The 22,647-nt window shown below is 48.1% G+C and overlaps 7 protein-coding genes across 7 annotated transcripts; 3 read left to right on the forward strand and 4 right to left on the reverse strand.

The window, feature by feature from the left end:
• Positions 1-4,900: 4,900 nt before the first annotated feature.
• On the reverse strand, positions 4,901-5,966 carry BKA67DRAFT_105138 (uncharacterized protein). The gene has a single exon (XM_046094851.1). The coding sequence runs from the start codon at positions 5,839-5,841 to the stop codon at positions 5,209-5,211; it is 633 nt and encodes a 210-aa protein (XP_045952984.1). The 5' UTR covers positions 5,842-5,966; the 3' UTR covers positions 4,901-5,208.
• Positions 5,967-6,597: 631 nt separating this feature from the next.
• Positions 6,598-9,698, reverse strand: BKA67DRAFT_104793 (uncharacterized protein). Its single transcript, XM_046094850.1, has 9 exons — positions 9,359-9,698; positions 9,236-9,292; positions 9,148-9,182; positions 8,214-9,059; positions 8,132-8,162; positions 8,018-8,073; positions 7,894-7,968; positions 7,644-7,843; positions 6,598-7,565 (listed from the first exon to the last, which is right to left on the reverse strand). The coding sequence occupies exons 1-9, from the start codon at positions 9,359-9,361 to the stop codon at positions 6,847-6,849; spliced, it is 2,022 nt and encodes a 673-aa protein (XP_045952985.1). The 5' UTR covers positions 9,362-9,698; the 3' UTR covers positions 6,598-6,846.
• Positions 9,699-11,778: 2,080 nt separating this feature from the next.
• Positions 11,779-12,575, reverse strand: BKA67DRAFT_595671 (ubiquitin carboxyl-terminal hydrolase; the record flags this gene model as incomplete). The annotated part of the gene is made up of 2 exons (XM_046105190.1): positions 11,779-12,473; positions 12,545-12,575. 2 exons carry the CDS (start codon positions 12,573-12,575, stop codon positions 11,779-11,781), a joined length of 726 nt encoding a protein of 241 aa, XP_045952986.1.
• Positions 12,576-13,927: 1,352 nt separating this feature from the next.
• BKA67DRAFT_584441 (uncharacterized protein) lies at positions 13,928-14,963 on the forward strand. The gene is made up of 2 exons (XM_046104147.1): positions 13,928-14,319; positions 14,387-14,963. The coding sequence occupies exon 2, from the start codon at positions 14,414-14,416 to the stop codon at positions 14,750-14,752; it is 339 nt and encodes a 112-aa protein (XP_045952987.1). The 5' UTR covers positions 13,928-14,319; positions 14,387-14,413; the 3' UTR covers positions 14,753-14,963.
• Positions 14,964-16,794: 1,831 nt separating this feature from the next.
• On the forward strand, positions 16,795-18,213 carry BKA67DRAFT_541438 (uncharacterized protein; the record flags this gene model as incomplete). Its single annotated transcript, XM_046100936.1, has 1 exon — positions 16,795-18,213. The coding sequence occupies one exon, from the start codon at positions 16,795-16,797 to the stop codon at positions 18,211-18,213; it is 1,419 nt and encodes a 472-aa protein (XP_045952988.1).
• A 581-nt stretch (positions 18,214-18,794) lies between these two features.
• Positions 18,795-19,429, reverse strand: BKA67DRAFT_526197 (uncharacterized protein; the record flags this gene model as incomplete). Its single annotated transcript, XM_046098733.1, has 2 exons — positions 18,795-19,265; positions 19,346-19,429. Coding segments are annotated over 2 exons (555 nt in total), but the record flags the coding sequence as incomplete, so codon positions are not given.
• A 1,541-nt stretch (positions 19,430-20,970) lies between these two features.
• Positions 20,971-21,588, forward strand: BKA67DRAFT_595672 (RNA polymerase Rpb7; the record flags this gene model as incomplete). The annotated part of the gene is made up of 3 exons (XM_046105191.1): positions 20,971-21,219; positions 21,275-21,355; positions 21,415-21,588. 3 exons carry the CDS (start codon positions 20,971-20,973, stop codon positions 21,586-21,588), a joined length of 504 nt encoding a protein of 167 aa, XP_045952990.1.
• Between the last annotated feature and the right edge of the window lie 1,059 nt (positions 21,589-22,647).

Below are 22,647 nucleotides of genomic sequence, written 5' to 3' on the forward strand. Positions count from 1 at the left end.
CAATAGTAGATGCAATATTGTTAACCTCAAGGCTTTCAAGCGTCGCCGTGGACTGGCGCTAGCGGCATCATCAATATCGAAGCTTGGAATCAGTTCTGACTTGATTCCCAAATGGTTCAACAAAGCAGGTGGATGCCCAATCGATCGCAGCACCTTATTGACTAATTTTCGGGCCTACTTAGAATTCTAGCCATACTACGGATTATTTGCCGGATGCCACTGTCAGTTGAGAACGAACGAAAAAACTCGTCTTTAACTCTAATAGTAAGTTGGTCATGAAAATTTACCCACACGTTTTACAGAGTTTTTACGGCTCGAACCCACCAGACATGGGTACTAGTACACTGTCAAAATCCTAAGCAGTGGCAAGACATTGTTGAATACTAACTTCGGAAGCCTTCAAGGGTGAGGTGCTAATTGTAGATAGACAAACTAATGACGTCTATAGTCGCGTATGCACGCTTCCGCGAATAGACATACATCATCATCTCGCAAGCTTAGCTCCTACTTATTATATGGCGTACCAGACAACCCGTGACACTGCTCGTACAGCGAAACCAATTTAAACTATTATGCAATCAACCTATCAAAGATCAGACGGTTGACCAGTTCTTGTTGCTCCCCACACAACCCACAAAGTTCCTACTTGGCCCCGCGCTCTCCGTACTAAAAGGCACAGAGCCAAGTGGTGGCTTAGAATATTCTACCACTAATAACTATCAATCAAGATGGAATATTTCTAAAGAGAGTCATTATATAATTTGATATTTCTTACGGGACTTGTCACCACGTTCATAAATCAGCTCTAACTCATATATGTTGCGTTATAAGCCTAGGTATGAAATGGATTTTCTGCTTTCATGCATTTTAGAACGGAGAGCGCGGGTTGGGGATCTCTGGAGTCTGCCGACACTATCCCTGAGGATAGTTGAGGTTCGGCCCCACACAACCCTTGCGCCGAATCAACCGATCTGCCTTAAGAACATCATGACTGGCACGCCTATCACAGCCATGGCATCGATAACAGCCGTCCTGATACTGATGATGAGGATGGTGGCAATAATATGGGTACTATCCCTCTTACGAGGTGATGTCAAGCTATGGAATTGCTGGATTGATGTTGCTAGCTGAAGCGGTCTTGAAAAGTCTCTCTCGTATATCGCTGTCAATAGCACCACTGTTGCCGAACGAACAAGGCTCAACACAAACTTTGCCATATTTTGCTTATTACACGAGACGTTCCCCAAAAGATCAATAACTCGGAATCGGATGTGCAATAGTAGAAACTTTATTGCGTGCGCACGTTTAGTCCTGGCGGATACTATAGTTCCAACGTCCGAGTACCCGAGGCCTGAGCTGAGTGTAGGGTCAAAGTTGGGTGGACCAGATCATTCCTGCATACAGAGACATGGGGACGATGACGCCTCGGGCGAGCTCTTCTCGATGCATGCGATCCGGACGTTTTGTTTTATTTTATTTTATCCAGATTACAAACATAGATCGTGGAACTTGTTTGATAGACGGGTGTATCAAACTTCTATCTTCGTCCTGAAATTGAGTCTATTATTGTCATCGGTACATGTGCCGGATACACCAGAGTTGCGGGCTCATTCCGCTGCTCGCTTAGAGTAAGGTTTCGCAAGCTTAATTGAGGAGATCCTTGTTATATTTCAAATAAGTTAACTGTCAAAACGGTGGTCTCACCACGATGGTGGAAATTCGCGGCCTTGTCGCTTCTCTTGCTCAAGACTGAAAACGAAACGGCGGAACAGTGTGTGATAGAACGGCCTGGCGAGCAATGGCTTGCGATATTACCTGGAAAACACACCCTAAACACTGCCCAAGCCCGAGCAGGGGCGCATCGACAAGTAGATTTACCGTGCAGCGCGCCTCCGACAGGGTCGCTTCTCCACGAGCAGGCCGGGGATGTTCCCCTCCCGGCTGTTCAACGGGCGCTGAGGGAGGACCCTTGGGACCTTGACTTCTAAGTTAACAGCACTGTCTCCGAATTACTTTGTCGCTAGCCGACCTACATACCCTTTTTCGCTCGCATACATACATACTTGCTTGAGATGCTTCTTCGATGACAACGCAGTACCCTGTACGGGGCACCCCCAGGACTTGCCTACTGTACAGTAGGTGCCGACCTAGTCTGGTTCCTAGCTTTGTCTCTTGCAACTCTACTCTCCGGTCAATTCCAGCTGTTTGGCCACTGAGCGCCGCCTGGCTCGTCCCACTTATCTACGTACAGTATGCTTTACGCCTTTCCCCTCTCACTCGCAACCCCCAACTGCCCCATCCCGACCCTGGACATGGTTATGGATATGTCTGTGGACATGGACACTATGGTGGGGCATCAACAGGTACAAGGATCGTCCTTTTCTTTCGCGCACCTGGCACCATGTCTCTGACTCGCCCTGTCCTCGCCATACCCTTGCCTGCCCATTGATCGTCTGATGAAAGCTCCAGAAAAGACAGCATATTGAAGGTGTTGGGTCACACGTTGACGACCCAGGCTTTTCGTAGCTCACTGACCGTCGTAACGGACGCGATCTTGATACAAGCGCATTTCCACCCGCCATAGCTTCTGCACAGGGGTCAAGCTTGTGCGTTCTAACCATGCTCATGCCCATGTCTTTTCCACCTCTCGACCCTTGGTTCATTATATACATTACCCATGCTTCCTCCGATGGTAGGTAGCCGTTGCGTCCAGTCCCTTGGTGAGAATGAGGTTTTGCTTGTAAATCCGCTCAAGATGCCCTATATTACAGTTTGCTACGCCCTCTGAATCACCGCACCGAACCCTTGCCGCAGCTTTCTTATTTCTGACTGTTATAAGACCGGGATTTCTCGTCCATGGTATTGCGTTTAGACGTAGCTTCCTCACTACGCAGCCTTCGCACACTCTCTTTACATATACATATATATATATGTATATCTATATATATCTATATATTTATAAACGACAGACCGCGAAGCCATCTGAATGTCCCTACACAATCATCAAGCTCCAACTTACTTAGCTGACTTCTGGTCACGAACCATACTTGAATTCCCAACCTTTCAGCTCAGTTCTCATCTCGTAAGTTGTCATCGTATGTAATACCTCAAGTACCACACTAAAAATGGCCGGTAGCAAACCCATTGCATAAACAAGAATACGCCGATCAAGATGTGCGATTTTACGAAGAATTATTATATCTACACATCTTGTGTCGACCCCGGTACACACTTCTTCAGAACTTCGGTTGATGGTAGCCGCAAACACTCATGCCCCAAAGGGCCGCACGAGCGGTACATTGTTCTTCCCGGCCAATGCCACCTTTGTGGATGAGACCTGCAAAGTGAGGCTGAAGAAAAGAAAAGTAAAATTTATGACCTCAGCTTCACGAAGACTTCATTGGTCAGAAAGCGATGTCAGAACACTCTACGGCGTCATCATACCGTCAATGTTTCAGTTGAACAATGCACGTCATACCGTCGCGTGGGCAAACGGAAGGCTGGACAATGCCATTCGGGAGATGTTACCGTCACCGGATCTACTCGTTATCACAGAACTCACTTGTGATGAGTAAAACCTGGCTATCGTTGTGTCCCCCGCAAACGCGGGCCACGAGACCTCTGTATAGAAGGCAGTTGGGGCAAAGATATATGAAACGGAGGCAGCTGGTTTTTTGTTTCGTTTGGTTAAGCATGACAGCATTTTAGCGGCATATTTCGGCATGGCGTAAGGGGTTAAAAAGGTTATTCTATTATCACAAGCGTCATGATTATTTATCATGATGCGGGTACACGATGGTCATCGGGCGCGTACTTTTCTGTTGCACCCATAATGAAGGCATTTTGCCACATATGTTGGGGGCTTATTGGGCATCCCACTCAACTGTTATTTTGTTTTGTAAGCGAATCGAAATGTTTACAGAGTACGCATCACCCTTTAACCGGTGCTTTGCCACGTTGGTGTCAGATTAAGTTAGCTGACGTGTAACTGCGCGTGGGAGAAACGCAGCTGCAGCTTATTGTCTCCCGTATATCAACCCAAACACACTTGGCGAGTGACAGAGGCGTCAGCCTCTTCGTTTCGATCTCTATCCTTTTCGGTGTGGCACGTTTGTTCCGAAGCTGTACTTTCCCCCTAGCACTAGGGCAGTTACTTGCCGTCCATCACTCAGGTGTGTGTATAGTACACATTCACTATAGCTATGGCGGAAAACACTCTATCTATAGCTCAGGAGGACTGTTCATAACTAGATTTGTGGTCCGAAATTGCGAGCTAGACCAGGTGGTTTTGGTCTTACAGGCGGCCCAGATGGTGTTCCGTTTATTCCCTCTACGGTTGGTCAGCAAGGCAATGGGATAGACTCACATGACAAATCCGCAAAGCTGAGGCATGGAGACTATATCCAGCTGTTCTGAAGCCACTGTCTTGCAACTGGGACCTCAACTCCCGCATGTGCGGTCACCGGCCGCATTCGATCGCCGCCAAGAATATAACCATAATAAAGGTGTCGAGGGTACCAATAGTCATAAACACCACCAGGCCCAGACGGCTCGGATTTAGAGAAACATTCCCAAATACAGTCAAACCCCATTCCTCTGCCTATCTATCTACTGGGCTGAATGTATGACACAAGACGATCGCGCGGGCCAGATATCCTCTTTGATACGCCTGTTCCGTTCTTTTGAGCCAACCAGCCACAGCGAAACATTGTGTCTATGATCCTGGTCTTCCTAAGCTCCTCGGTATCCTCCATACAGCGCCGCAATAGGTATATGCATGCAAGATTATCGTGGCGCATATGATATAGCTCAAGGGCGTGCTTGTTGGCTACGGGAGACCGTGCCACGCATCCGCAACCTACCATAATCCTTGCATGTCAGGCCACGCGATACAATGGTGGGTAGAAAGACAACAGTTGACTAGCTCTCGTCGTTACTGTGCTCACAGGATCAGCACAATGCGACGCATGAATTGTTGTCCTTGAAAAGTACCACCGCTAGGCACAATGTGATAGTACTCCATACATCCTTTCCTGCCTCACATGTTGCAAAATAGGCTTTGTAGTCTGTGCGTAAGAGCCGCAAATGTTTTCTCTTTCTGGACTTCCCTCAAGCGGCATTGCGATCCCGGATCTGCGACAGACGCTGGAGGTGCATGGTCCTTTCGCGGCGACCAGCGTGATATAGCCCACATGGTATGCTTACTCTTCAGAGTCCATAGGCTAACAGCGATCGGACGACACTTCGGCAGGAATGAATCGCCACAAAGCTTCGACGACCTAGCTTAGACATAAACCATCCAGCTTGGGCGAGATGCGGGGAGCGGATGTGCCCTGGTCCTATATGACATTTCGACTTAATTATATATTGCTTGTACTCGTGCTTGACCGGGCGTATGCTCAAACCAGCAAGCATTGAGATATGACATGCTTTCCGCAGCCATAGCCGAGCGAGAACCGGACAACAGAAGGCGGTGGTAGCATATCTCCCAGAATCCGGATCATGTGCTCGAAATTTTGACCGTCTATGATCGACGTCCTGCACGATCTGGTCCCGTCCTTCTATATGAATCATGCACGTGCCGTAACGATCGAATATCTTATACTTGATGGCCAATGTTTCCCAATTTGAAATCAGGTCATCTGCAAGTATACCGTTGCGAGTTCCAGAACGTGTCGAGTTTCCAGTGCTTGCATTACCCAGCCGGCACATGGAAGCCGTTTTGCGACACATGCATACAGCAGACCAAGCAAGTTGCCAGGGCGGTCCTAACGTAACCGATGCTTTTTGCATCATGAGAGAAAGCGTACTACTTTCCGCTCGGCGGTGCAATTGAGACATCAGCACGAAGCCACGAATACCTCGCAGTGATGCTCGGTCGGTAACAACCTTTGATACTGATTTCAGAGTTGTATCAAACAGCAGTTGAAACCAAAGCGCTCATCCTTGAGTCCTTGAACCGACCAATCATGGAGAAGTGCACACGCATGCCGACGGTCTGTGCTGTTGTCACACAACAAAACCGAATGCCCAAAGATAGAAGGATGATTTCCGTCTTGAATCCAATCGTTGCCGACAAGTGTGCTGCTTCATGTGTGGAATGAGAGAGATTCGCGCCAGTGATTGCACTATGGATTGTTTTGACCTTCCGGATCGGTCAAGCCACTTTCACCCCACCCTTGAACCGCGCAAAAACGACTTGGGACGTAATTCCCAGCTAGGATCAGGCACTTCTCAAGGTAATGGCAGGTTCACGTATTGCTTACACTGTTTGATGTATGCAATCTTAGTTCGAAGAGTGCGGCAAGCGAGATGTTTTTCAGCGTTAGAATATGTGTGTTCAGTTTGATTTACGCGCCTTGGCATGGCCATCCTCTACAGCTTTTCCGGAGGGTTCGAGAATGCATAGATTCTACCTGCCTGACTGGAAGGAATGGTTTGTTTCAATATTGTAACAATACCGTAATTGGTAAGCATCTACACACTTGTTGCACTGCAGTCAACCAGTTTTCCGGTTGATCAGCGGCAGCTAAAGCTCACAACAATTGAAGTGTAACAGGATAACAGACAATGCAGTACTACTAATACTTCATGCAGAGACTACCAGTTGTCACTATCTCGTTTACGAGCGTCACGCCGTGCTCGGGTCCGTCGCCAAGTTATTGGGCACTTGATCGCCTTTCAATACTGACAACGCCAAGCATGGGTCAATTCGCTGTGCAGACCTCCCGATCATTGCCACCTTGGTAATAGTGATAAATAGTCATCGCTGCACATATAGGACTCCCCTTGCCACGGCAACTCTCCAATTGTCTTTTTTTTTTTTTTTTTTTTTTTTGGTCCCTCTCAGGTTTCCAGCGGAAACAGGGCCTCCACTATCGCCCAACACCATGAGGCTGTCGCATCAATATCTTTCAAATCTCGAATCCAGTCTAGATAGAGACGTATTGTTTCCTTGGCATCGATAGCAAATTGATTACCTAGTAAATCATTCCTTATTCGGATCAATATCGGTACCTGCTGCGAAAGATGTAACAAGACCAGTATGCCAAAAAGATTCTGAGACCAGAAAACAATGCATGGGATGAGACGCTTCTTATCTCGAATTGGCGACATCGCCACCGGCCAGAGCAAAGAGCTTTGTAAACAAATGGCCACTCCTTCGGCATCCTCTTGTGTCATATGCTCCGGATAGTGTAATGCTTTGTATATGAATGGCCGGAAAATGAGAAACTTGACATAGAAATATCGGGTCCGAAGCATGGCGTTCTGGATGTCTTCAGCGTACAGGTAATCGGGTGCTGGATCGTTGATCGGCTCTGAACTAAAATTGACTTGCGAATGTCCATCTAATACTTGCTGAGAGTGTACCGGGTTGTTGTAGGTATTCAAATCTGTGCCTAGGAAAGAGTCGAATGGTGTATCTGCCCAGCTAAGATATGCAGGCAATAACCCACGCCATTGATCCAACTGTGCAGCTAGGTGTTTCATAGTCGTTATGACGGAGGACTGCGTTCCATCCAACGGTCCGGGAGTGGGCGACCCTCCAAATGGCATGTCGTTAACTACAGAAGGGCCATTAGTCACGGGCCATGGCACAAGGCTGAGCTAAGCGTCTTGTCTGGGGACGGGAGGCTATTCACCATTACTCAAGGTTGCATTGAATTCGACTGATAGCCTTCGCAGTGCTATCTGAGAAGCGAAATGCTCCTGAAAGTGAGATGCTTGGTTGCTGATATAGTCCTCCTCCGAGAAATCGCCGGCACTGAAGTCGGGAAGTCCAACGATGTCTTCTAGGTGCTGTAAACCCGTCGACGGGACATTGAATTCCAGATTTAGAAATCTATGGTCGTCAGAAATTCGTTGTCGGGGCTCATATCTGATATAACATACGTCTCCATGATCAGACAATGCCAGAAAAGCCTCCGCGCAAGATCTGCTCTTGGCGATTTCAGTTCCTCCGGATTGCTGAAACAAAATTAGCCCATGCATTGGACATAACTATTTCGATACAAACCTCGTCAAAAGAGCCTGACATGCCAATGATGCAGAGCTTGTCATGCGCCAGAATTCCTAGGTAGTCCGTAAGATGAGTTGCGGCTCTCTAGCCTAAGTAACAACCAATACATACTGTATGAAGACAACACGAGCCGTAGTAGAGCCTGCCTGAACCATTAGTGTGTGACATCGCGTAACGACACGCCGTGACTTACGAAGCCAGAACAAATAATTGCACGTTTTCAAGGCTGAAGTCCGTGAGATTAAACCCCATTCGTTTTCTGGCTTCGTTAAAGAGCTGGGAACCCGGAGGTCTTCCTGGGGATCCGCCTTTAACACCGCTGGGATGACCTCGAAAAATCACCAGAGGTTCACCTTCAGTGCCAGCTATGGCGACTTCACCAAGTGATAGCACCAAGAGTGCTAGTGTTGATTCCATGCCCTCGTCGAAGCCATGATTTGTGACCATTGGAAGTATTCGTGTCTGGAAGGACTGCCGATCGACGACGGGGTACAACAGGTTAAAAGTATCAAAGTAAGCTTTGCTCTGGCGGCTGATGGTTTCCCAGCTGAGGTCAATCGGGCCAAAGGTCATTTCCTGGTGGCCAGAAATTGAGGGACCCAGGCTCTCCAATATTTGCGTACCAAAGGTATCAGTAGATAATGGCGGCGGACCAGGCCTCAATCCCATCATTATGGCGAGCCCGTCTTTCTGCAGCGATGCGAAATTGATTTGCGAAGAGTCAAACTGCATTGTTTCGAACAACCGCTGCACGAAGGGCCAGGTGAGCATTTTGTACGCACCAGATACATATTCGTAGTGTGACTTGCTCGAAGTGTTTCGACGAAGTGAAGCGTGTGGGTTGGCAGTACTAGTAGGAGGCCATGAATTGGACCGACTTGGTTCGGCTGAAAGCGAGTCGGAGCCGTGGGTTTGGTGCGGATGTCTTGGTAATGGTTCGAATTGCGAAGATGGTGCCGTGCCCCTGATACTCAATTCGTCGACTTTTCTTTCGAGGCTTTTTAAGCGGTCCAGTATCTCTACCAAAGTTTTATCTTTTCTGTCATATGTCAGATGAAGTTAACCAAGGAACCACTATCCCGGATAAACAAAACAAATCTAAGGTAGTGTGGCGGGTTGCGACTTACTTTGTCGGCTGTGGCTCCCGATACTTGCAATCAAGCTAAGCCAGAGCGTCAGAATATCTTGACATCACCATCATCAGCTTGTCCGTACCTTCATTCGAACACAGCTCGCACATTTTGGCCGCTCCTCTGAGCATCGCTGTTTTCTCTGTAATCGTCAGCTTGTCAGACTCTGAGGCAAAGAACTGATACGCTCAAACAAGCTCTCTGGTACCATGCTGAGCGCTTGTCGTCGACAGCTTTGGTATTGCTGTGTGCTATCATACGCATTTTCGGATACCCTCGGCGTCGTCAACTCACCTGTCGGCAATTTTCGCACTGAAAGAATTAGGCGTAGTCAGTTTCTAGCAGATCTTGGATGGGCATCATGCATTGGGGCTACTGTTTGCCATTTTTGGCTCAGGAGAAAATAATTTCAAGTACAAGCTTGAGAGACGATTCAGAATGGTCATGAACTACTTACGGCTTGAGCCGCAATGGCTCCCCTCTCTTTCCTGCTGTTGATAGTAGCCGATGGACCAGCTGAGCTTGATGGAGTGCTGGTATTCATGTTTTTCTGTGGAGCAATACGTAGTACGCTCTGAAGCTACCAGACCTGTACCTTAAGAACCACGTCCGCAATGGAAGATGTATAACTGCTCGGCAAGGCCTGGTGTCATTGAGTGCGGATCAAGTCCGTTGGCTGGCGCTATAGGGATGACTGTCTGAGAGTTTCAGCAGTCATGATCGAGACGAATCCAGTATAAACTGACCTGCAAAGTGTCTTGCCCACATATCAAAGCATGCCAAAACTTTTGAGCGTTGATGCGCATATGTTGATACGAAGGTTCTATGCGTGACGTAGTTGTCGAGTGGACCGTCACAAGATTTGTGTGGATGTGTGACCTATTGCGTCCCTGAATATTTGTAGAACGGGCTATGAGCACAATGGAGAGCTCAGCTTTTAGTGAGATGTTCCGGGACTAGGGGAAGGGGAGCTGGTACCCGTGAAATATCGACAGAAGTCGCGTGAGTTGAAAGCAGCCGCGCGGAGTGAGTGCCGAATATTTTGATGACGGCGTTCGGTGGGTTGAGTACGGGGGCGAGTCCGGCTCCCCACCATCTTAGATGAGCACGGCTTCAGTAGAGTTTCTCTAGCTGGCACTCAGCATTTACATAGTAGAACACGGGCTTTCTGCCGAAAAGAAACACCGGGGAAAAACAATGTGGAAAGCTCAAAAGAAGCCTTCCCTGCATCATATACTGCTTCTGGGCGATAATATCAGGGAACCAACGCCGCAGTCAGCGGAACCGTTCGCTTAGTCCCAGGCGATCGTCCCTTCATTAACGCGATGCGCGACAAGCCAGGAGTATTACAAACTCACTCAAATTTAGCCACGTTTGCGCAGTTCCTGTTACATTTCAATGAAGCCTCTCATGTTTCAATGCATAATGGAGGTTTACGTCTTTACCTCACCGATAGGAATCGACAATGCCATGACCAAAATTCCACCCACAGCGTGGAACATGGGTCAAACTATGACCCTGGAACCGCGTAACGATTAGCGACAACCTCCCATTTACGTTGTGGCGGAGTACGACGATTGCCCTTATCCTCTTTATGTGGGGTGTGTAAGTCCAACAGCTCGCGGTTTAGGCAAGACTTGGTGTCGTTGTGCAGTTAGATACTTTCATTCTGACGGCATACTCACCCACGGTTGGCCATAGTTTGTCTAGCTGCCAGTATCTTCTCGCAATATCGGTAGTCGGTACCGCAGAGAGTTAACCAATACGGTGGACGGGAATCTGAGTAGCTTCTCTGAAGGTTGTAGTGATATTACAGTTGAGTGGATGCGTACGATCTCGAACAACGGAGACTTTTGGTTTAGGATTCGACTTCTTATAGCCAAAGACATGACAATTACGTCGAGACTACGACATTGGCCTTTATGGATGAGTTGCAAGCTACCCGCCTCTAGAGGCCTTTGTGAAAACTCAGGAAGCATACTTGCGCGACTCCTAAGCCATCAGTTGTAGTGGACCTATATTGAGAAGAATTGTTCCAGTAGCACCCGAAATTGAAAGTTAGGGTCGTGGTTCTTACAAAACATGTGCGCCATTCGAAATTCGTTGAAGTCCCGGATTCCCGTTCCAAACATCTGATGAGGAATAGTATTCGACATCTTCCTGGGCGATCTTCGAATGTCCTGCTTACAGCCCAGTCCCGTTACACTCGGAGGCTAACGCATCCGAAAGAGTTTTGCCCAAGAACACAAACTTTTTATCCTGCAAAACAAAGCAGCAAACCCGGTTGTATAGAAGCAGGCAGCATGTGCCGTTGATTTTCGAAAAGGTTCTATCCTCAGTATTGTTGCCTGCTTTGCAATCGTCCTGCCAGCTGCACATCCGTCGTACTCTACAGTTTGTAATACCATCAACGTCATACGGTCGTCGCTCGTAACTGTCACCCCAGCAACAGTCTTGAGCCACGCAATATCAACTAATAACGACCACTTGTTTCCACCAACGCAGTGCACGGAAGTCGATGTTCCATAACTAGATTACTACCCTTTCGGCTTTAGCAGTATGCGCACAATCATAAGCTCCCACGTGCTGGGGACGATATTATATTGTTCGTCGTGATGCTTCTGTAATTCAAGACTTTTGAGCCAAGACAATACAACTGAAACGGAGGTCTTTCCCGCCGCTGTCCTGTTCTAATTTGATGATCCTCCTCAGTCCTAACTGGAGAGCTCGTGGACTAAGCACATCCTCGTCTTCATCAAGGCCACCACGATCCAGTGGTCCCTTTCGCGAGCCTTCGAGCTCCCATAATCTTCCTTTCGCTTTGACATAGGCAACGAAGTGCTGACCGGTGTGCTCTGTAGACGGGAGAACAGGCGTGTCGCCGACTTGCTCAACAGACTTATGAGCCTCCTCGAATGGCATGCTGTTGTAGAGTATATCAGCACGCTCTGCCATCTTGAGCGGAATCGCGCTCTTTCGTATCACATCTAGGGCCGACTCAGACTGTATGTACTCAGCAGCCGGGCCGTTAATGGCACAGTGAATCAGACCGATAGAGCCACAAGCATTTCCTATGGTTTGTTTGAACCAGATCACGGGCTCGTCGGCTCCAGCACCTTCATAACTGCCTTTCCCTCTGTCCTCATATTGACGATCTTGGTTCCACGCTGGTGTTAGCGGGATGATGACAAGAAGTGCAAGCGCTGGGCGAGGAATGTGCGCCAAGAGCTCTGGTTCGTCAAGGGAATAAACGTCATAGAAGCAAACTTCTCCGGACAGTCCTAGCTTGCTAGCTAATTGGTTCATGACCTCCGGGTTGTTCTCTGCCCACCATCACTAGTTAGAGGGCTGGAGGGTTACTAAGAGCCAAGGAAAGAGTCTGGACCAGCCTCACCTAGCATCGCCCATTGTTTCTTTGCCTCCATGATTGCTGCCGTGTTTGAATATATCATACACGCCACGCCGAACGAATTGGATATAATGTTGAATTCAAATTGATTGCATGTAGGCAGATCCTTGTACCTTTCTGTGCGTTATCTGCTTCTCCTTCTTGCTCTCGTTGGATTAGATCTAGTTTGGTATCCTCAAGGCATCTAGATGTTTAGTCGCAACTGCTTGCTGTTTAAATATGTGTAAACGACGAGGTTAACCGAGCCTAGCCGAAACGATTGTCTTGTCGTCGCAAGAAGCTCTCAGGTCTTTGGTTGTGAGATTGGCAACATAATTTTCCCAGGCTCCTGGATCTCCAACTTGAAGCTTGCTGCAGGCAGCCCCAGCCCACGTCAGCTCCAGCCTTTCTTCTGTGGAGACCCCAAAATCTGGGGTAAGCCGCCTCGTCAAAAAGGAAGTTTATAAAAAGAAATTAAAAGGTTTGAGCCGGCAAGTCTGCTGGAAAGTGATCAGGATAATCACTGTCGCATGGGTTTTTCTATCTTCGAAACTCCCTGGTTCTGCCCAAAGCCTTTAGCATCACCTCAATATTGCTGATCCACTGTTGTGTAATCCCAGTCCGTGTAATATGCATACCGAATTGGCCAATGGAATAAAAGAAACAAGCCTGGGTCTGGCACGTTCCATTTCGTTCGACAACACGATCATACATAAGTGCCCAGGGATTGCAGAATATCATTAGCTATCCTTGACTGTTGTTCGCAAGGACGACCGCACGCTTCTGGCCGTTTCTGTGCTCCCAGTATTTTCTCATCTTCTGGCAGCAACCACGGCATAATTGGCTAAATTTCCTAGTGCGCTACGTATCTCCTCGTCAGAGAGCATAACCTCTGTAGCTGTAAGCATGAGGCTTCAATAAAAAAGTCTCCTGGGCCGAACGCGTAAGCTTCGATCTTACCATCACTCAGCCTTAAACAAAACGGCAATTATGGTATGGTTCGAGACACACGAAGGGGCTGTGAGATCGGTCAATATCTAGTGTCCGCGGCCGCAACTGATGATACATCGTTTGGGTGACCGAATGGAAGAGCCTGCTGCTGACCCGGCAGAGACTCCCGTGCCTGTGCTGTGGCAGTCTGCATTGTCAAAGACTATCGATCAGTCCTTTCAGTCTTCGCCGCTAGTCGAGGAACTGCGGTTGAGTAACCCGAGAGAATGTCTCACGACACTTGTTTTGTAGGGCAATGTTGTTGGCGACTATTTTTAGCTTGAGGCTGTCGTACTGTATGGCTGGGTGTTGACTAGCTCCCCAGCTTTAACTCTCTATACAATAGCGCGAAGTTTGATTGACTTTCTAAAAAAAATTAAATTTTTTTTTTTTGGAAAACTCATGTGTCTACATGAAGACACTATTTTGGGCTGGAGCTGTGCGTAAAACGTACTGCCAATCTGACAGGTAACGTTGTTCTGAACTGGCAGACCAACACCATGAGAGGATGACTGTGTCGCTAGCTTTACTTGACTTGACTAGTTTTCTTTATCTCGAGAGATATTATTTTCTGAGTGATCATTTACAACTCAACAGTACGGTACCGCTAATGCGCTTGTAGTCCAAAACCGTGGCTGTGGTAAGATGTACAGCTTCGTCTACCACCCTCTGAGTGTTTGCAGCTTCAACAGCTACGGCAGTGCGGGCTCGGACCGGTAATCATATGCTTACTAGGCATTCTCATCGCTTCAGAAATCAATATCCCAGAGTATATAAAGAGAAAGAACACCGTACGTTGAATCTCCAGTTCACCAATTCAGACACATCCATAACTATAAAACAATACTTTACAAACAGAGTAATTTCTCACTGTTCAATATCAAAATGCAATCCTTCGCTTTGGCCACCATCACCTTCCTCGCCGGCACTGGACTGGCAGCTCCATCGATCAACGCCCGCAGCTATGTCCAAGTCCAAGTTCAGTTCCAGGGCGCTGCTGGTGTCGCTCAGACTCAGTACGTTCCGGCTGACGGTAGCACTTATCCCGTTTACTCTGACTTCAGTGTTTCCCATATTGCTATCATCAACGATGTCCCTGCAAGCGTCAACTGCTTTGCTGAGGGCGTTGATGGCTCTGAGACCTATACTTATGGCACTGAGACCGTCGACGTTGGCCCACCTCAAGTTCAGATGTCAATCAGCTGCTATCAGAGCCCGGCCTGATAATTTGGACAATGCTGATGGATACCTACGCGACAAATTCTAGCGGTATGTTACCAGTAAATCTGGTTGTTCGGATTTGGAAACGGGATCTGGAGGGGCGTTTGGGTAAAAATGGACGCAAGACATTCTTTCGCACACACTTCGGGTGGCCACCCATATAAAACCAAGTTTCAATATTCACTATAGACAATTAAGAGTTTCAACAACATCATTATACAATATTGTATTGTGCAAAAGTCATCAGCAAATGTGTCAAAATACATTGCACCACCGCTGCAAGCAATGTTTTTTTGTGGATGTACAATTAGGCTGACAAGATGCGTTGTCATCTGGATGAATTCCCACACAAACACAAAAATATTATTTGTGTGGAATGGCTTCTCCATTCATTTCTTTCCGTACAGTTTGGGCGACAAATAGATCTATTCAGCGCTATCGTACGAAAGGAAGAAGGGATTCTTCCCATCGTACGCGATCTACAGATAGGGGTTTGGCCTATACGGCTGCAAGCTGCCGACAGCCACGGTGTGGCTGTAGTGGCTTGCCGTCAGTACGCCGGTAACTAGCTAGACTATATGGTCGTGCGAGACCGCGGATAACCATATTCCAACAATTTGATGATTTTTTATTATTGCTATTATTTAGGTCTCCATTATTTTTGGGAATGGAAGAGAATCAATCAAGTGGCAGCCGACTGGGATTATACCCGCGCTTGTAAATAACTCAGACATAGAAGTGACAGAAAAGAGTGCATTTTCATTGATACCACCAAGGTAGCAAGAACAAATAATAACCATTGTATAAATTGGTCTACTTTTATATCAGCTTGATGAGTGTGGAAATTAAGATAAGATAGATAGGGGTATGCGTAAATTTGGCTACCAGTGAGTGTCCAGTGACTGCAAAGTAGGAAAAAGTAACAAGAAACTATAGGCAAATGTAGCCCTTCGACAATTCAATTTCCATGAGAAATCGAATCGAAATTGATTGGAGGCAGCTGATTAGGCGATACAAAATCCTCATGCGGCCGTCGTGCGAAGACCATCCGCCACGCACATTCGTCGTCTATTCCTCGATATAGTATGTCTTTGCAAGACGGATATCCATTTTCTGGACGCCGTAGTTCGACTCCAAGTTCAGGCCCATGGAACCATTGTTGTATCTTTAGGACCAAAGTATCACGATCAACAACCGGTCCATGATGATTGTCGGAAATGTACTCATCCTCACTTGAAGATTGCTTGTACATAGAGACCTCGTTCAGTTCGTCAAGGAAGCCATTGATGAAGATTTGTCTATTAATAAAACCTTCGCTCTCAATCTCGATGGCCTCATCCTGAATGAGTGAACTCACCAAGCCTACCTTCGTTGTGTGGGATTTTCCCGTGCATGACCAAGTCTGTATTTTTTTCATCCCCTGCTCCGGTAGACCTCGCACTGCAATAACCGTAGTTGGCACGCCTGCGAGTATCTTCTAAAGCAAAAGCTTCGTCTTTCCAGGCGTGGCCTTCCGATATCCAACGGTGTACACCGTGCCTAGCAGCACTGTAGGTGGAAAAGGACGAACAATCTCCACTGGAGTGACTGTCAGTGAGATGGCTACGGAGGACTTCCACATTGTATTGGAGTAATTATCCTTTGATACACTCAGTGTCCTTTAAATGATTATCGCGGGCGGTGTTCTTGCGGAGCCACCTAATCACGTCGACCATGGTCTATCGCATTTGACTTGGTCCACATTCTTGCTGTTTTGCAGCTTCGGGTTTGCCGTCCGGGCCTTAAAGACTCAATGATATGGATCGAGTGATCTAGAAATGACTAGCGCGATTTGAACAGAGGACATTCATATATATGTGCCGCTCTTCTTCGTCTTCTATGACGGTCCAATTGGCAAATAAATTCAGGGCACGGTTCGCTCGTATGATGGACTTGGAGATTCACAGGGCCGGCGTCAGTCGAATCCCTATAGACTCAAAACATATATCTAACAAAGCTTGAGAAAACAAAGTAGTTGGCCAAGAAAGGCCCATTATTGGGGAGACATGGCATTGACGACAGGAGTTTGGATCACTTCCTTGTTCATGACAATAAAGCAAACGGTCTTATTTAATCTGACGCCTCAACGCTTGACCTTACATTATGTAAAATCTTCAAGTATCATATCATCAAGACCTCCTTCTGACTGCTTGGAGCTGTTGGATTACCCAAGTCAGATCGAGACATCCTTAGCATTTTCCGAACAAAAAGCTACAGCAAACAGTCAGATGTGTAAGGTTATCAAAGCAGTCTGTATGCACTGCGAACGTATCGAAAAACAACACTCGAATTGCGAAACCTACAAAAAGCAAAAATCGTCTTTTCGTAACAAGTTGCTCGGTACTTATAAAGGGCGAAAGGACTGCGGATCTGTCCAGAGACTTCCCCTGTCTAGGCCTAGCTGCGACAGATGTTCTTTCGGCAGCACGGTACTTGCGAGCCAGCGTGTCGGAAATGGTGCACACCTCTTCTACCGCCTGTTGGTTGATGAGAGTTTTCAAAAAGAGCATCACGATGTTGTAAGTGAATCATCCAAAACTGGAAAGAAATTGTTGAAATCACATGGACATCCTCGTCATGAGGTGATATCGAGCAAAAACTCTGTATGGTGTCCAGAATATTACTATCATCCCAATACCGTAGCTGGAGTGAGCTACAGCCGGCCAAGCGCAGCAGCACCCCCGGTAGCACCACCGCGGGCCCAGGAAAATACTAAACGGCTTGACGGCCGATCTCCTGGTAAGTCATCATCTCATAAGTCCTCTCGTGAGACCCGTAAACACAGCGGACACGGTAGCAGGAGTGAGCCTCATGAGGGCTATCAGACAAAGGGGTGGGAAGATGCTCACAACACTTGGAATGCCCCGGGCGTTTTGAGCGTCTCTGCAGACAGGACACCTGCTTTCGAGAGGATCGGCGCCCCCTCCCCTTCTCAGCCTTTACAAAAACCAGTCGAGCCGCGGCCGGCACTGAAGCCTCGTGGTCTTCATCGTGATAGCTCGGCTGGGTCCCCGCCACCTGCTGATCGGCCACAGGTACCCAATGTTAAACAAGGTCTTTCAGCAGCCTATAAACGTAAGCTTCCAATGGCTGGGCAGCGCCACGCTGCTACTAGTCCCTCGGGGCCACGGCCGCCTAGACCAGCGTACGAAGTCTACCTCGATGCGCAAAGAGAGACCGAGAGAGCATATGCATTGCGCCAATACAAACCAATTCCAAGGGCACCCCATATTCCTGTACACGCCTCAGTCCACACTCGTGAGTTATTAAACCAAGCTGGGACGAGGAAGATATGGAAACGCGTGGCAGGAGATATGGGTTTCGGTTTCGGTTTACATAATCCCGGGGAGACAGACTCCGAGGTCTCATTCGCCTGCGGTGCAGCACGTGAGATCGAGCGTGGCATCCCGGGAGCAAGGCGATAGCTGCCACTATTGATGTGCATTTTGTTCACATAGTGTTTTTTATCCCCCCAACCCAAAGCAAAAAAAAAAAAAAAAAAAAAAAGGGGGGGGGCCGTTGTTCCATTATTTTTTCATTTTCTGAAGGTTAGGGCAAGTTTGTTTTTATCATTCATGGTATATATCATAACCCGAAATACATGTTCCGCTGCCGCTAATCGCAAGTATCAAACCGTTGATGTGATCTTGAGGTCTGGACAGGGTTCTCTCTACAGTGTCGATACTCCAGTGAAAATGTAGAAAGCGTAATAAAGCGAAAGGGTATCATTCGGTGACCAAAACACTACTACACGTCCATCTCGTTCTACTCAACGACGTCCTCTGCGCCAGGTCAGCTTTTCGATGTGCACGGCAGCCTGAGACCTACTATTCGGGGGGTGTTTTGTCTTGGCACTGCTCGGTGACTAACCACAAGGCTGTAGCAGTTGTACACTACAGATGGTAGAGCATAGTTCTGGGACTTGTAGGAGAAGCTCCTCTTGGCATGCCATGTTAGAGGTTGTGCTGTATTGGGTGGGTCCTATTGGGTTGGTAAGGCATGCCGTTCATTGCGCCTTTCCATTCTTGGGAGGGTTCTGTGCCTTTCGTGCTCGAAACTTGGCGATCTCGACCTGGACGGCGTTGTCTACGCGGCTCTGCAGCTCTCGTCGGTAACCGAACTTGAAAAGCAGCTCAAGCCAGACAAAGAGTGGTGCGAGGAAGACGGCCTGGACAAGGTTGTCGAGAAGAGCGGGAGCTCGGCCCTCGAAGGCGCCGTGTCCCAGGAACTGAAGTAGCCAACAGATGATGTGCGTGGCGATGGCGATTTGATTTGTCTGGGTAGGGTTTCCGAGCAGGGCCTTGTTGGAGGCGGCAGCAGCAGCCAAGCACATTGCGCCGAGGACGGTTCCTGCGACGGGCTCGAGTAGGACATAAAGTACCGCATAGGCAACAGCGGCGAGGGTGCCCAGGTTGAGGTCGAGGTAGGGCACAGTTAGAGCGTCAGGGAGCGGGATGAGGGTGCCGGTATTTGCTGCCTTTAGACGAGGATTTCGCTCAGCTTTGGGGTCCTGTGGTAATACCTCGACTTGAAGGGTCGTAAGAGGCCTGTACATACCATGCAAAAGCCTGAAAACAGGATCAGAGGCACACATGTCATATGAATAGCAATGTTGACCGCATTGTGATGATATGCACCATACTAATTGATGGCGGGAGATTAGCGGTCGTTGTTATTATTACTGGTCGTGTGCGATGCGATGCGACGCGATGCTATGCTTTGGGCGGAGGGTCCGGCAGGGCCTGGGATAACTTACAAAGGTAAGCTGCTTTTCTAGGTTGAGAGACATTGTTGCAAGTTGATGTGTCCTGAGGGAGCAGAATATGATGCCGGGAAGTGAGAGTAGTTGTTTGCTTAGGATCGGGCAGGAAGTGAGGAGCAAATGGAATCACTACTTGGTGTATTCGTGATGAGCATAAGCATAACCTTGTCCAGGGTGAGCAGTCCGACTGCTTGAAGCAGTGGTGCAGTGCTGTGCAATGCTTGTGCAGTCGCCAGGCCAGGTCGCTAAACCCCGGGCATTTTTCTTTTTTGGAGCAAATACCTAGGTTAGGTTACCCAGCAGTGAGGTTAGTCTAGGTTAGGAAACTTGCCGTCCCTCTTTCTGGTGGGGAATCGCCAGAGACGATGGATGGGCAGATATCCATGAGATGTCGGCTCCGTAAGAGGATTCAAGGTATCAGCACTGTATACATACATGTAACTCCATGGCAGCTTACAACTACGCTGGAGAGTCATGCTGAGCTTCAGCTCTTTGATGACGTAGAAGCCTCCGAGGTCATTCATTGCTTTGATCATTTCGATGTCTGAATTCCCAAGCAACTGGGTGCATCACCCAGGTAAGACAAGTATGAAGGACAGGGCACAGGACGCTAAAGCTTTCTTGCCCTGGCGCCTGAGCAGCACATAACTACACGTGGTCTAGCATCAGCATTAGCGCGTTGACCATGCTAAATTGAGCAAAGACGTATTGAACAACGAGGCTGATGTTTATGCAATTAAGGTTCAGCAGCCTGGCCGTTTGGTTGCTTTGCTTTGCTTTGCTTTCGCCCTAACTTTTGGCTCTCTGGTGTTGGCTCTGGCTTTGGCTCTGGCTCTGGCTTTGGTTTCGGTCGCGATTCGCTACATTCCTGACGCCAAAATTCACCATCGCCATCACCATCGCCATCACCATCGCCAATCTTTCACCGTCCCTTGCGCATTTGCTGGTGACAAGTCGCGCAATTTGGGCGCTGCCTGCATCCGTTGAAGGCCGTTCACAGTTTCTAATTTCTCCCAAGCTTGTTCTGGTCCTGACCCTGTTCCTACTTCTGGCTCTGGCTCTGGCTCGAGGTTCCTATTTCTTTGCCAGCATATCTAGATGATACCCATAATTCTGTGAGCCACCCGTGCTCTTTTCTTGCAGAAGCATCGCAGCAGTTGCGATTTCCTCGACCGCCGGCAACAGTAGCCTCCATACGTGCGATTGACCTACCGTTCTGCTCAAGGGCGCGCAAAGTATTCTGCGCTCGGAAAACCAGCGCCACACTGGATTGCGATCGATCGATCAATCAATCGACCCCCCGAACGCTTGCCGGGGCACATCTCCTGACGCGTCGTTATCAACACTTGTTTCCTCATCCAGATACTCTGAATACCTTCATATATCTTCATACAGATACAGGACACCTGTCGCCGTCGCCATGTTCTTCCTCTACACCCTCGAGCGCCGGGTAACCCTCCACCCCTCCTACTTCGGAAAGAACATGCACGAGCTCGTCACGGGGAAGCTATTGAGCGATGTCGAAGGCACTTGCACGGGCAGTTACTATATCATCACAATCATGGACACCTTTGACATCTCTGAGGGGCGCATCTTGCCTGGAAGTGGATTGGCCGAATTCACTGTGAGGTACAAGGCTGTAGTCTGGAGACCCTTCAAGGGAGAGACGGTATGCCTGCTGCCTTTCGCCCTTTGCCAGGTGCAGCTATGCTAACCACTTTCAGATTGATGCCATCGTCGTCTCAGTAAACCAGCACGGTTTCTTCGCCGAAGCTGGTCCTCTCAGAATCTTCGTCTCCTCTCACGTATGTGCATCGTAAGTCATGTGCTGGGACTGGTCCAAAGGCTGACACACAGGACTTAGTTGATACCCGGCGATGTCAAGTGGGATCCCAATGCCACTCCTCCCGAGTTCACTAACGGTGAAGACATGCACATTAGAGTTGGAACTCACACACGTATTAAACTGCTCGGTACTCGAGCTGAGGTGGGTGAGCTGTGGGCCATCGGCAGTATCAAGGAAGATTATCTTGGGTAAGTCAGATATCCGGTCACTTCTGTTCTTACACTTTTCTTTCCATGAAGCAACGGTCGTTAACATGTGACCATAGACCTTTGGAATAAGGTGGTCTACATTCACATGTATATCGCTTCCATTCGAAACTAGGTCGAAGGCTGGGGTGACGTCTTTGACATCAGATCGACCTGTGGGCAAGCACGTAGTCGGTAAGGGCTGGGGGACAGGGATCGACATGAAGAGTCTGCATCTATCATCCAGGGTATACTCATTACTTTCCCGACCTCAAGGTAAAGCCGGCCTGTTGCATTCCGAGACTTGCCTTGCTGCCGTATTGGTCCAAAACGAAGTGCCAACGATGATTTTGGCCTACTAACTTTTGTGCACCGGCAAGCTGTACTTTTGGCTATATTGTGGACTTCCACACTAGCATTCATAAAGATGGAACCCCTCCTGAGCAGGCTTTTATCCAAATAGCTAATCTGCATATGCAGTGGCCGCCTCTGCGTCATGACCAGGATATGACACTGGGAACAATGCCGGCTCGTACTGGGTCGCCTGTCTAAAAAGGTGTTCAGCGTTGTTGTATCCATATAGGATTACCGCCAATTGAGCTCAGTTTCTGCAATCTGATAACCGGGTGCCAATCTGTGAACCATCAAGAGGTGCTGTTTGTGACTTGTGCTAGTGTTTGCTTGACGGCGGGCTTGTGGCTTTTTTGCAATCATAAACTGCGCAATTTTCTGAGAGGAAAAAGAATTCTCCTTTTTTTTTTCCTGTTTTTTTCTTGTTTCCTTTTTCCTCCTTTTTTTTCTTCTATCTGTTTGTTTCTAACACTTACACAACAGGCAAGGCAGTCCAAGTACCCATGCAGACATCTCCAACAAGCCTAAGCCGTTCAAATGCCCAACGACTCCAGCGGTCAACTTCAGGTTGATCCGACAGTGGAAAATGCAAGGGGCGTGGAGCTCGTACCATACCGACGGGTCAAGACTAATCATGGTCGAGAACCGAGCTATTGCCACAGTACGGACGCCAACATTAAATAGTTACCAACATCGATAATACATATCAATGCTG

Source organism: Truncatella angustata (assembly GCF_020726525.1).
Source record: "Truncatella angustata strain MPI-SDFR-AT-0073 chromosome Unknown BKA67scaffold_10, whole genome shotgun sequence".
NCBI classification, from domain to species: domain Eukaryota; kingdom Fungi; phylum Ascomycota; class Sordariomycetes; order Amphisphaeriales; family Sporocadaceae; genus Truncatella; species Truncatella angustata.